This window comes from Notolabrus celidotus, chromosome 9, assembly GCF_009762535.1.
Source record: "Notolabrus celidotus isolate fNotCel1 chromosome 9, fNotCel1.pri, whole genome shotgun sequence".
In the NCBI taxonomy this organism is placed as follows: domain Eukaryota; kingdom Metazoa; phylum Chordata; class Actinopteri; order Labriformes; family Labridae; genus Notolabrus; species Notolabrus celidotus.
This window is the reverse complement of record NC_048280.1, coordinates 14,779,157-14,792,399: the sequence shown is the minus strand read 5'-3', so window position 1 is coordinate 14,792,399 and position 13,243 is coordinate 14,779,157. Positions and strand designations below refer to the sequence as shown.

The window sequence follows — 13,243 nt, the reverse complement described above, 5'->3', positions numbered from 1 at the left end:
TGTTATTTTTTTGTCATAAGTCAAGACAAACGCTAATTTTTGCCCGTGCACATTCACATAAGTAACCTTGGTGGACACATATTGTGCTTTTAATTTGATATAATAAGGCTAAAGTAGTGGTTTACACATTGAGCATTTATTGGCCTCAAAAATGTGTAATTTTAGCAAAAGCTTACCTATTTTTTGGATTGCTGCATGTGCCTGCAAAGAAATTTGTCACTTGCAAATTGTCACTTGTCACTTGCAAATTGCAACGCTTCAGTTAAAAATAAAACCCTGTTGACATACATATTAGTAAAGGCATTCCCTTTTTTATCACCTCTGAGTAAGCTGAGAAATGCTCTGGTGTTATTTGGCAAGGAGAGGGAGTTTCTTGTCTGCTCCTCTCGTGACTCCATAGAGCAGCCGGCGCTGATCAGAGGCATGCATAGATTTGCATTCATTTGTTTTCGTTAGCCTCCACACTAAACAAGGAAAAGAGGCCATGCAACCATGAATGTTTGAACTTCGAGGCAGAGAGCCGGAGAAATGCACATATGGAGAACACCGCCACAGTGGAGAAACTGTTGACGCTCACGCCTCCTCTATAGAAAGGATGCCTGTCATTTTTACTAGTTGTTGCGTTTGTTTATTCTTTCCTTCATGTGTTGCATGCCAACCGTTGATACAAACTCATGAGGTGCGTTTTGCTCTTGAGTGCTCAGCAGGGAAAAATATACCTCAGGGTGGATTGATGTGCAAAAACATGTCTGAAGGCAAATGGAATTTGCTCTGCTTTTAAGTACGGCGGTGACTCACCTTGGTGCTGCAGTTATCTCTACCTCTCCTGTGCACATAATCTGTCAGTGCGTGTGCGATGGCTTGGTTCAGCTCTGTCTTTTCTTTTTTGTCTTCTCCTTCTGTACACACTCTTTTCTTTACATTCTGCTGGTCACACATTATCTTTTTGTAATGCAGATGCTGCCTGTGTGGGACAGTGCGCATGATGAATATGTTAAATGTCTTTAGATAGGACTGAAGCACATTCCCTCTCCAAACACTTTGTATTTTACTTAAAGGGAGACTCTAAGAGCAACATTTTAGTTGTTTAAATTTTTTTTTTGTACCATTTATGTCGTATGGCTGATGATACTGAATTTTGTTTCCAGCCCCAACCTGCAGACTGTAAACACTTTGGAGGTCTGCCCGGTTTGCATCCACTTTCCACAGAAACACCTGCTCCATGCAGGTTCCCTTTTTTCAACCACGGCCAGCCGGGCACCACAAAGGGCCGTGTGTTATCTCATCAGTTGTGTTTATTCTTTCTCTGTAGGCTCTTTCTAATGTTAAAAAGCATGTCTATTCTTCCTCTTTAAGTGCTATAGGGACTTTGTTTCATTGTGTATGCTGATGATTGAACAATATGTACTGATTCAAAGACCCACATGAGAATTTCAGCCCATTTGCACTGTACATAAAAGTGATTACAGCTTTGCCTTTGATCTGCTGAAGCCCTGGAGTGCAGGCAGATAGAGTTTCTGTCTAAAAATAGAATCACAGAAAAAATATGCTGGCTTTCTGAAACAGGGCAGTTTGTTCTAGTTTCTATTTGTGTTTGTGCTCCAGTCTCTCGGTACTCGTCAGGTATGAGCTATTACAAAATAAAGACATGACTCAACATGTTTTTGTGCCCACCTTCTTTGCTATCTTTTCTTCTTCCTCTGTCATTTTCAACATAACAGTATGACGTATGTACGAACTAATCACCACCCTGAGGATTTTCACACATATTGACATGTGTGCTTGTTACACACTCCTTATTTCTTCTTATCATACGAACCCAAACTTAATGCATTATGGGCAAGTGTCTTGGAAACTTCAACAGTCCCACACCTTGTAAATAACTCCCTTCAGAAACCCTACTGATTTCAACACTGATAGGAACCTCATTTATGCTCTGAACTAAGAAATTGTGAAATGTGTTCTAATTCTTCCCCTCCCCCATCACCTTTTCATTCTGCAGCCTCCGTCGTATGAAGCGGTGGAGCCCTTGGACCTGGAAGAATTCCTGATGTCACAGTTAAGAAGTGCAGACTCAGCCCTGATGCAGGAACTAGGAGACTTCCCGGATGATGACCTGAACGTGGAGCAGGTGGAGAAGGAGTGCCGGACTGTTCGCCCCTCTGTCCCTGAAGATGGGTGGGTTACAGGATGTCTGCAGAGTAATTGACACACTGACTAAAAAGTATACTCCTTAAAATGAAACCACAAGGTCTTGAGACATGATGGAGAAGAAGCAAACATATTCGATATTAATACATTATTAAATTTATTTACCCTGTTTTTAGCAGCTACATGGTCCTGTTACTAGCTTTTTCTTGGGTTCAATTTCTTGCAAATGTAGAAATTGAGGTTATTTGTAAAAAAAGTTCCAAAAAAAAAGAACCAAATAAAGTTTGGTAAAAATGTCTCTCTTCAAAAGCTGTGTTTATGAAAAGAAATATAAACTGCACTGATCATGAGTTTAGATAAAACTACCAAATGTGTTTCTTCGGTGAATTGTAAGCTGTGTAGAGTTTGAAAATGCTAAATGTCCTGCAAAATGTCCCTGATTGCAGATCAAATAGCAGTCATAATATCACAGGACATAATAATCTTTAGAAAGTGTTAAATTATTCTGACAATTTGTGTTATCTCAGTCTATGTCGAGCATTACCTTGTCTTGCACCTTGACCCTGAAGTGTAAATTAAGATAGCACAGGAATGTAAAGTTATCAGATGTTAATCTTTGAATGATGCATGAGAATGTGTGTACATATTTTCTGATCTTCCTCGTCTGTCTCTTTGTAGAGTGGAGTTGGAGCCGCATGTAAGAGACTGCGTCAAGAGTTACACCCAGCCGTGGTTCGTGGTTTCCAGAAGGTAAACTTGCTCCTACATAAACACGACAATAACAGTGAGTGTTAGGGACTTTCAGCAGGCTGTATCTGATATACATACTGTTGGACTGTTGTTTGGATTCACATTGATACCTTGCCAGACACCCACAAACTGAGCAACGCGTTAGTTCAGGCAGGCCGCAAAGTCAAGCTCAGCCCACAGTACATCAGCTGCTCTTAACACCAGGCCCTATCAGCTGACAGCTCAGCTGATTATATCTATGCATCCAATTGGCAAATAACAGAATGGGCGTTCTATTTAAACTGCTTCAGCCTGACGACACTTGCTGCTTCCTCTGCTAACCACTTTGCAACCCATCTCCACCTCATGACCTACTTTATGTGGTGTCCTTTTTTACCAGTGGCATATGTATTGTCACCGATGCCAACTCTGTTCCGTACCCTGGGTGTAATTTCTGCTGCTGCTCTCCCTGCCTTGGCTTTTTCATGGATGCACATGAAAGAGAGGGGAGGTGTGCTCTCCCCACCTCAGACTTTGGCATTCCGGGATGCCATGGAAGCGCAGGGAGCTCCCAGAAGGGAGCCATTCCACCAACTATAACTTAATTAATTATCTTTGACAAGAGTGGACCTGGTTGAAATGATACAACTGCTCACTTAGCTGATTTCTTGTGTAAGGTGTTAATCTATTGACAGAAAGAATGCCCTCATTAGTATCTTATGTATCACACTTTGGAACAGGTGCCAACTTCCTGAGAGGTTGCATATGTGTGTGCAACAGGATACAAGAGGCCTGAGAGAGCCTGATAAACATTAAACACTTAACTCTCCTGTCTTATACATTGTAGCACTCTCTTTATCTCTCTCTCTACCACACACACACACACACACCCGTACAATAAACACTGGAATAAGTTGTGTAAGGTTTCTGTTGTTGTTGTTGTTGTTATCTAGATTGATTACAAGTGTAGAGGTGTATCAGTTGTAACCATGCATGTTATCTTTAGTGTGTTTGACTGTCTACTGTGTGTGTTATACATATTTGAAGGTGCCAGGGGGATGGCTGGAGTGCATATTCAGAGCGAGCTGGCCTACACAAACTCCTCCGGAAACAGACCTTTGAGTCTGACGTCCAGCCAGAGGACCAAGAGAAGCCAGTAAGAGACACACAACAAACAGTACCACATGGATATCAACCATATGGAATAGAATAGAATAGCCTTTATTTGTCATTGTCAGGTGTACAATGAAATTGGACCGATGCTCCTGAAGTTGCATGTTATATATACAAATAAAATAAAAACAGGTAGAAATATGTATAAAAGACAATATAAATATAGAATAATATAAAACAAATGTCGAATATATACAGTCAGGTCGGGAGAAGAGGTATTTGGGTCTAAGATAGTGCACATTATATGAACATTTTTCACAGTTCCTGATCTTGAATTGACATGAATATTATTGCACAGTTATAAATATAAATATTGCACATGAGGGGTTTGTTTATGTCAGCTGTTTGTGGGTGTTTAGTGTTGTGCAATCTTAAAAGAGCTGTGAGGCATTACTCAACAGCATCTTCAACTTAACCTTCTTTTTTTATTTAACTGAATCTTTAGAATTGAATAAATGAGTGACTGTTCTCGCACACAAATTTTGCATTACCTGCGTCTCACCCAACAGTGTTACTCAATGAAGGAGACATATTAACCTCCTTGGAACAGTCGTTTCAAGAACAACCATATTGGTACACAACCAGTCTTTTCTGAACTCTTCCTCAACATTTCTCTAGACCTGTGTTGCTGCTATTTCATCACTACCCTGTTGTGTAACACCATTGTTTCGACAGAACTAAGTCTGTTTGTGCCTTATTGTTAAAATGGTTAAAATTTTACCTAGATTGGTAGGTGAAACTTAATTAATGGTAATTCCAATATGAAACATGTGAATTACTCATTCTTGTATCTTGTAGATGAGCTGGTAGGTGGATTTTCTAAAAGCCAGGCTTGTTTTTTCCCCTTGATTTTATGCTAGGCTCTGAATAGCTGATCACCTCAGTTGTATTCTATCGTCCTTGTTATGTTTTGATTCCACATAGTGAAGCTTTGCTGCCATCATGCCTTTATACTTATATATTGATCTCATAGTTAGTGTCATATTGATTTCCCAGTGGTTGATTTGTCCACTTTGTTATGGTGTTGCAGAAACACTCAACGGGAGCTTCATTTTCACATGGACAGTGTCATGCTTCTGAAACCTTTAGACTGAAAGCGAGCCATTACAGGGGCTTAGATATCCCACCTTGACCTGGTGGTATAAATCAGGCTTGTGTTTCCATATTGTATGTGACACGAGACATGGATCTGGTATTGATTATTTACCTTTCCTTATATTAGCTTGTTCTTGTTGTAGTTTGTTTCTAAAGTCCCTAACTGTGCTTTCTTAGAAGGAACTATAAGAAAACAGTCTCCAAACTTTGTCCTTGAATGTCGATGTGTTGCACTTAGTTAAAGGGCCTTTTGTGAGAGCAGTATGGTGGTCCATACTGATCAAGTGGGAGACTGGGCTAGGAGTTGCTTTAATAGTGAACACAACAGCATTTTATTTGTCCTTTCACACTTGCTTACTCACACTGTGCTATTGGCTCTATAAGGTTTTTTCAGCTTGGTAATATTATACACTCTAACTCTTGTCACCTCTATGTGCCAAGCCAGACAGACAAACCGAGATGCTGTGGTTTAATCCATGGCATGGTATGTTTTTTTTCTAAATCAATAGCAGGGTTCCCACGCGTCCTGGAAAACCTGGAAAACCTGGAAAACAGTTGACCAGTTTTCCAGTACTGGAAAACACCTGGAAAAAGGGAGAAAAAGTGCCTGTGCCTCACAACTTTCTCTGCAGGCTGAGAGCTCAATTATCGTACTCTAGCTCAGTTGTTCTCAAAGTGGGGTCTTGGGACCCCTGGGGGTCCGCGAACCAGAGCATGGGGTCTGGGAAATAATTTGAATACATTTCTAATAAATCATAAAATTGTGCTGTGTCATTACAAAACAGCATATACACCATTGTTATGATACCATTTGGTGCCTCGAAGGGATATGCCAGTCTTGCTACTGTTCATTTTCTGAAAGCGTTTCAGAGCAATTACTTGAAAAGTATAAATGCTGCCATGTTGAGTCCAAGGAATGAAATGACCCTCTGTTTTAAAGTATACAAGTGGTATTTACTTGATTCAAATTGAAGTGTTATCTGTTTATCACTATGGTACAGGTCTGAAGTATTTACATTGATACGTTTTACAATACAAATAGTTCCAAGGGAAACTAAGAGTTCAAATGGTAGTAAGCATGTGCTTTAGTGATGGGAAGTTTGGCTCTTTTTAGAGAGCCGGCTCTTTTGACTCGGCTCCCGAACAAGAGCCGGCTCTTTCGACTCCAGATCGGCTCTTAATTTAGGATCTTTTGTAGCCGTATATTTTTAAGTACTGTTTTTATTAGAAGCCTTATAATTGCCCAAATTTGTGCATTTATTCTTCTACAAAACCATTCTCACCCTGATCCTAGTGTTGTGATTAGGGTTAGGGTTAGGGTTGTGATTAGGGTTAGGGTTAGGGTTGTGATTAGGGTTAAGGTTATGGTTAGGGTTAGGATTACGGTTAGGGTTATGATTAGGGTTAGGGTTGTGCTTAGGGTTAGGGTTAAATTAGGATTAAGGTTAGGGTTAGGTTTAGGGTTATAATTAGGGTTAGTGTTATGATTAGGGTTAGGTTAGGGTTATGGTTAGGGTAAGGGTTATGATTAGGGTTAGGGTTAGGGTTATGGTTATGGTTAGGGATATGATTAGGTATTAGGGTTAAATTAGGGTTAGGGTTAGGATTAGGGTAAGGATTAGTGTTAGCGTTAGCGTTATGGTTAGGATTAGGGTTAGGGTTAGGGTTAGGATTAGGGTTATGATTAGGGTTAGGGTTAGGGCTGTGATTAGGGTTAGGGTTAGGATTATGGTTAGGGTTAGGGTCAGGGTTGTGATTAGGGTTAGGATTAGGGTTAGGGATAGGGTTATGGTTAGGGTTAGTGCTATGATTAGGGTTAGGGTTAGGATTAGGGTTAGGGTTATGATTAGGGTTAGGGTTAGGATTAGGGTTAGGGTTAGGGTTAGGGTTAGGGTTATGATTAGGGTTAGGGTTAGGATTAGGGTTAGGGTTATGGTTAGGGTTAGTGCTATGATTAGGGTTAGGGTTAGGATTAGGGTTAGGGTTATGATTAGGGTTAGGGTTAGGATTAGGGTTAGGGTTAGGGTTAGGGTTAGGGTTAGGGTTATGATTAGGGTTAGGGTTAGGATTAGGGTTAGGGCTAGGATTAGGATTAGGGTTATGATTAGGGTTAGGGTTAGGATTAGGGTTAGGGTTAGGGTAAGGGTTATGATTAGGGTTAGGGTTAGGGTTAGGATTAGGATTAGGGTTAGGGTTAGGGTTAGGATTAGGGTTAGGGTTAGGATAAGGGTTAGGATTAGGATTAGGATTAGGGTTAGGGTTAGGGTTATGATTAGGGTTAGGGTTAGGATTAGGGTTAGGGTTAGGATTAGGCTTAGGGTTAGGGTTATGATTAGGGTTAGGGTTAGGTTTAGGATTAGGATTAGGATTAGGGTTAGGGTTAGGGTTATGATTAGGGTTAGGGTTAGGATTAGGGTTAGGGTTAGGGTTCGGATTAGGGTTAGGGTTAGGATTAGGATTAGGATTAGGGGTAGGGTTATGATTAGGGTTAGGGTTAGGATTAGGGTTAGGGTCAGGGTTAGGATTAGGGTTAGGGTTAGGGTTATGATTAGGGTTAGGGTTAGGATTAGGGTTAGGGTTAGGGTTATGATTAGGGTTAGGGTTGTGATAAGAACCAGAACTGAAATGAAGCACACAGAACCAAACTCGTGCACACAGAACCAGAACTAAACTCAACAAACAGAACAAGAACATAACTCAAGCAAACCGAAACCGAACCGAACCTGACCCGAACCAGACCCAAGCTAGAACCGAACCAGAACCGCACCAGAACCAAACCAGAACTGAACCGAACCAGAACCATACCAGAACTGTACCGAAAACCTACCAGAACCGAACCAGAACCATATCAGAACCGAACCAGAACCGAACCAGAACAGAACAGAACCGAACCAGAACAGAACCAAACCAGAACAGAACCAGAACCGTACCAGAATCGAACCAGAACCGTACCAGAACCGAACCGACCCAGAACCAAACTCAAGAAAACAGAACCAGAACCAAACTCAAGCAAACCCAACCAGAACCGAACCAGACCCGAACCAGACCCGAACTAGAACCGAACCAGAACCGTAGGCTCTCAGAGAGCCTTCTCAGATGTAGCCAGGATACACAGCCTCCCTTCCATCACCTCAATCCTATATCCTCATATGTGATTGGCCGCATGGCCGCCATGCTGACCAATCAAAACAAAGTTCTGCTGTGAGCAGAGCTGGGGCTGAGCACTGTGAGAACTAAGCAGCGAAAGGAAAAAACTGGGAGCCGGCTCTCTCTCTATGTGAGCTGGCTCTTCTGATTCTCTATAAAGCATCGGCTCTCAGAGCCGCAGCTTTTGATCATGACACATCACTAATGTGCTTAATCTGTGTTACAATAATGAGGGGGCCATGGACAATTTTCTCACCTGTAAGGGGTCCCTGGCTCCAAAAAGTTTGAGAACCCCTGCTCTAGCTAGTAGGAGCGCAAACTCCCGATAGTGAAAACAAGCGGAACAAAAAGAGCGACACAGCTGCACAGAAACTCCACGTTGTAGACATCGCTGATCATAATAGACATCACCACGCAGGAAGACAGTTTACATTTTTTTAAACCTCTGAGAGATCTTCAAATGCAGAGTGCATCTTTACACCGGTGCAATTTTTTTCAGAGTTTACGGTAACTCAAACAAAAAAACGTGACATTTGCTTTGTTTTATATGGACCACTTAGCAGGATGAATATCATGATTAAGCAGGTATATTTTGAGTTTGAGTTGAGTTGAGAAACATTTGTGGCCATTTTTGTCTTTCAGTTCTATTTAGGTCATTAAAGCACTGATCCTCTGATCATTATTATTATTTAATTATTTCAGTAAGGCAGCTTCCTGATTCCTTTGCTGGCTCTTTTGTTTTTTTTAGCTCATTTTATATTTTTTGAGAAAAGAGAAAGCTGAGATGTTGCCCATCATTGTTACTTGGTTGCACTAATGAAGTGAAGTGCTGTACATCTGTGGCTGCATTATTCTATTATCAAGTTGCCATCATTTTTAAGTATGTAAGAGATGATTTCATTGATAGCCGTAGACTACATGTCTTTTAATGTAGACTTCCACTGAGAGGAACATATTAGACTATTTAGGAACTAAATTAGGAACTAAATTTAGACTGTCATACCAGCTTGATCATCAATGCAAATGTCCTGGAAATGTCCTGGAATATGATCTCTGGAAAAGAGTGGGAACCCTGAATAGCTTACATCTCCATGCCTCAGCCCTTTAAATTCATTACGGATCCCTGCTTCAGCACTCCTCTATTCGAGCCAAATTCCCATCCTCTCTCACTTGTCGCTCTTTTGTCTCATAGTGGTCCAATCCCTGGTTCCCAGCTTCAGGCAGCCCCAGCCAATCCAAGTCCCATTACTGCATCACTCACTCAGCACCCAGTCTGTCTCACCACCCCCCTCCTGTCACCCCATCTTTGCCAACTCTGGTTAATCACCCAAACCAAAAGACCCTTATTACCACTGCAGGCTTCCCATGATCTACATGCCAGAAAGAGAGTGACAGAGGAAGAGAGGAAGAACTGCACTATTGTCCTTCAGCTCGTAATGGGTCTCTTCTTTCGTCCAATCTGGTTTAGTAATAGCCCTGGGATCATGGTGTGATCGCCCCTCTGAGCCTCAAAAGGGCAAAGCTTCACCCGTGGTAGAAGCTCGGTCAGTCCTTGCCCGTGGTCGAAGAGCTGGGATGTGAGATTGATGCATGATGGGAATGAAAGAGACAGGAAGAGAAGTGTGGCAACAGTGATTATTGAAGCAGGAGGGAGCCTCGAAGCAGTGGGGTTGTGCCCTGCCCTGTAGCTGAGTCTGAGTAATTCCATATGGTGCCAGTGCCAGCAGATCTCTTACTGATGGGTAGAGGATGCTTCTGTCAGCTGATTATAATACAGTATAAAGGAAATTTAGCATGATGCTGAGAATAAAGGTTTGAGATTGTGAGCTTTTGACTATAACATTGGAGTAGCTGGGCATTAAATATATACATACTGACTAGACTTTTGTTACGTACTTTTTGTTGTGTTGCATGCTCAACTTTATCCCAAATGTTTTCCAAATCCATCCATCAATTCTCCATACCTCTTATCCTTTGAGGGTTGCGTATACAGGTCTAGAGCTGATCCCAGCTTACATTGGGTAGAGTAGGGGTACAAACTGATACAAAGAGGCAGACAACCACTCAACACCTACAGAAAAATTTGAGTTACCAGTTAGCCTAACCAGAATGTCTTCTGGGAGGAATCCAGAGATTTAGGACTAAAGATTGTGCACCTGATAGAGTTTTCCTTCAAGTGCCATCTTCAGTTTTGAACATTTCTCTGTAGTAACATACGTTTTTTTGTGTCTTTAATCTATACTTCATTTTCTCAACTGTTTCAGTCCCTTTCCTTTTTTTTCCCCAACCTTTAACAAACCAACTTCAAATGTAAGGATTTACTGCTGGACTCAGTTATTAGAACAGTATCCATAGCAACTGGTGTGTGCTATTGAGAAATAACAGACCATTGCTCTGGAGTATTGACCAATCAGAATCCACTGTTTAAGACACCTGTGTAACAAAAGCATACAAAGTACTGTGTTTACAACAGAGGACCACTTTTGGTCATTTTCTCCTCCTAGATCTTCCCCCATGGTACCTGTGTAGTTTTACTCATCACACTGATTTGTTGACTGAGTTGATTCGAAAGGCTTTAAGCTCTTGCATCTGCCGAGTGCTCACATTTGTCCAGTGGTCTAGTGCTGTCGCTGGCAGGGCACTGGATGTCAAAAATATTTCCAGGGCTATTGTGTCTCTGGGTCAGCCCTCCCTGCTGCTGTCATTTTAGTCTGGCAAGCATCCAGCCTGCAGGGAGAGCTCTGGTTCCAGAACTCCATCAGCTAATGCACAATTAATTAAAATCACTAGTTCTGAGTAACTCATCAGGATAAAATTCAGTTCAGCTGACCTTTTTTTATGAATATGACTATGAAAATACAGCAGGACAACTGCATATTTATAACAAAGAAGAAATGGATTAATAGATTTTCACTGTCTTATAATACAGTGAGCATGAACGTCAGTGTGTGTAGTGTGTTCTTTGCACTTGATAAGCCTTGATCAGAAGAAATCACAAAAGACTGTCATGTCTCTGGGCCAAAACAGAATTTTTGAGGCGTCTGTTTGTTGTGTTTGCTCCCAAAGTAACCATGGAGGCTGCAGTTACTGTTCAGTGTGAGCTGTTGATGGTTCATACAAAGCCATGAACTGTAGAGTAAATAATGTGTTGTTAATAAACACCAACAAGTAGCAGGATAGATAATCAGAGTTTGCAAGTAAGGACGCCTTTTTTTTATTTTTTAGTTTGACCACGTTTTCTTGATGTCCCCATATGCACTCTGACCATTTTGACGTAATGCCCCTAACTTTTCTTGTCCTTTTATTCCTTCTTTTTTCTCCATCTTTCTCGCTCACGCAATTCATTCCCCTCTCATTCTCTGCCCTCCCCTGTCCACATCATCAACCACAACCCCTCTCTTTCTGTCTTTGCCCCAGGTTAAGTCTCCGACTCTAGCAAGCCTGAGTGATGACTCTGGCCGCACGTTGACCTCCTCTGACTTTAACTTGCGGTGTTTGACCCCGGACCAGAGAGTGGAGGGATTGCTGGCCTTCAGCAGCCACGAGGAGCTGGACCGCCTCAATCAGGAGGCACGGCAGGGAAACAGACACCCCGAGCTGTTTGCTCTGTACCCACCCGCAGACGAGGTGAAGTATGGAGACAGAGTTGACTCTCACGTTTCTCAAAGTATCACATGAGTATGAGACCAGTCTCAATATTTATGACATTGTCAATTGCATAGCTTAGTTTTTGCCTAAAGTTAAACAAGTTTTTTTTAAATTGAATAGGACATTATTCACTGTTTTCTGACATTTCAACAAAAACATTGACGGCAGTACCATTCTTTATTTGTGCTACTGGAAAAGAGCACTTCACTGAATTGGAGAAGTTACACAAATGCTCAGTATTAGTGTTTAAAAGTTTATAAAAACTTGTTTGGGTAACATAAAGACACAAATACTAGTGTAACTACTTTTAAGAGGATAAACAGATGGATATTTATTTTTTAAAATGGATTTGTTCTGTATTTTCTTTTGTTCTATATTCTTCATTTTGTTATTTCAAGTTTAGTTCCTTGGAAGACATAACATCACCACCAGAAAGAAATCTCCAAAACTACCCCTTTCCAGGAATTAAAAAACTTGGTTTTCACATAACTAAACACTGCATGAGATTCAACCACAAGCCTTTGTTTGATATTTTCTCATCTTTTATTTAAAAAAAAAGCTACTGACAGACATAAAGTGAGATCAATAGCATTGATTAATGGAAAAAAATTAAAACAATAAAATCTGGAGATGCAAGGTTTCTGCCCAACCGCGACAAATAAACACCTATGAATCTTATTTTATCCTAAATCTCCTTCAAGTGTATCAATTTCTCCATATTTTCGTATGGTTTGAAAATATTCTCTGCCATTGTTCTCTAGGATGATGCTGTTGAGATCCGACCCATCCCTGACTGCCCCAAAGAACACACTGGAGACCGCATCCTGATCCGATGCCAGGCCATCAAGTATGTCATGCATTTTCATAAAACTGTAGGAGGGAGGGGGGCGTTCAACAGCTGCCTTCTGTTTCTCTTAAAAGTCTGACAAGGAACCGACAGTTGAGTGTGTTAAAGGGAACTATTCAAACACCCCCTTGATTATGAGTGTGACCTTCAGCTTAGCATTTAACATACAGAGCGTTCTTGTATGTCACATTTGATCCTAACTTTAAAGTTTGAGTTGATAGTTCAAAAAGGCTTTTTAGTGTAAGAGATAGACAGTTAAAGTGTGGGAGGAGAGCTGTGCAGCAGTTGTTGTTCATCTCCAGAAACTCACCGTCCCTCCCTCTCTCTGAGGGATTTCGTATCTGTGTCTCTTCTCTTTTTCTTCTATCATTCATACACACACAAATGAACTGGGTTTCTTTCACTCTTGATCCCTTTCATTCTCATTTTGCAACCCATGAAAGTGCCAAATGT

The 13,243-nt window shown here is 41.2% G+C and overlaps 1 protein-coding gene across 4 annotated transcripts in view; it reads left to right on the top strand.

The window, feature by feature from the left end:
- dock8 (dedicator of cytokinesis 8) overlaps positions 1-13,243 on the top strand; it is a 68,326-nt gene that overhangs the window by 14,531 nt on the left and 40,552 nt on the right. For all 4 annotated transcript variants that reach the window (XM_034692219.1, XM_034692218.1, XM_034692216.1 and 1 more), the window contains exons 3-7: positions 2,003-2,178; positions 2,830-2,901; positions 3,928-4,036; positions 11,713-11,922; positions 12,705-12,790. In XM_034692219.1, coding sequence (XP_034548110.1) covers positions 2,003-2,178; positions 2,830-2,901; positions 3,928-4,036; positions 11,713-11,922; positions 12,705-12,790 — 653 coding nt within the window. The remainder of the gene's footprint in view (positions 1-2,002; positions 2,179-2,829; positions 2,902-3,927; positions 4,037-11,712; positions 11,923-12,704; positions 12,791-13,243) is intronic.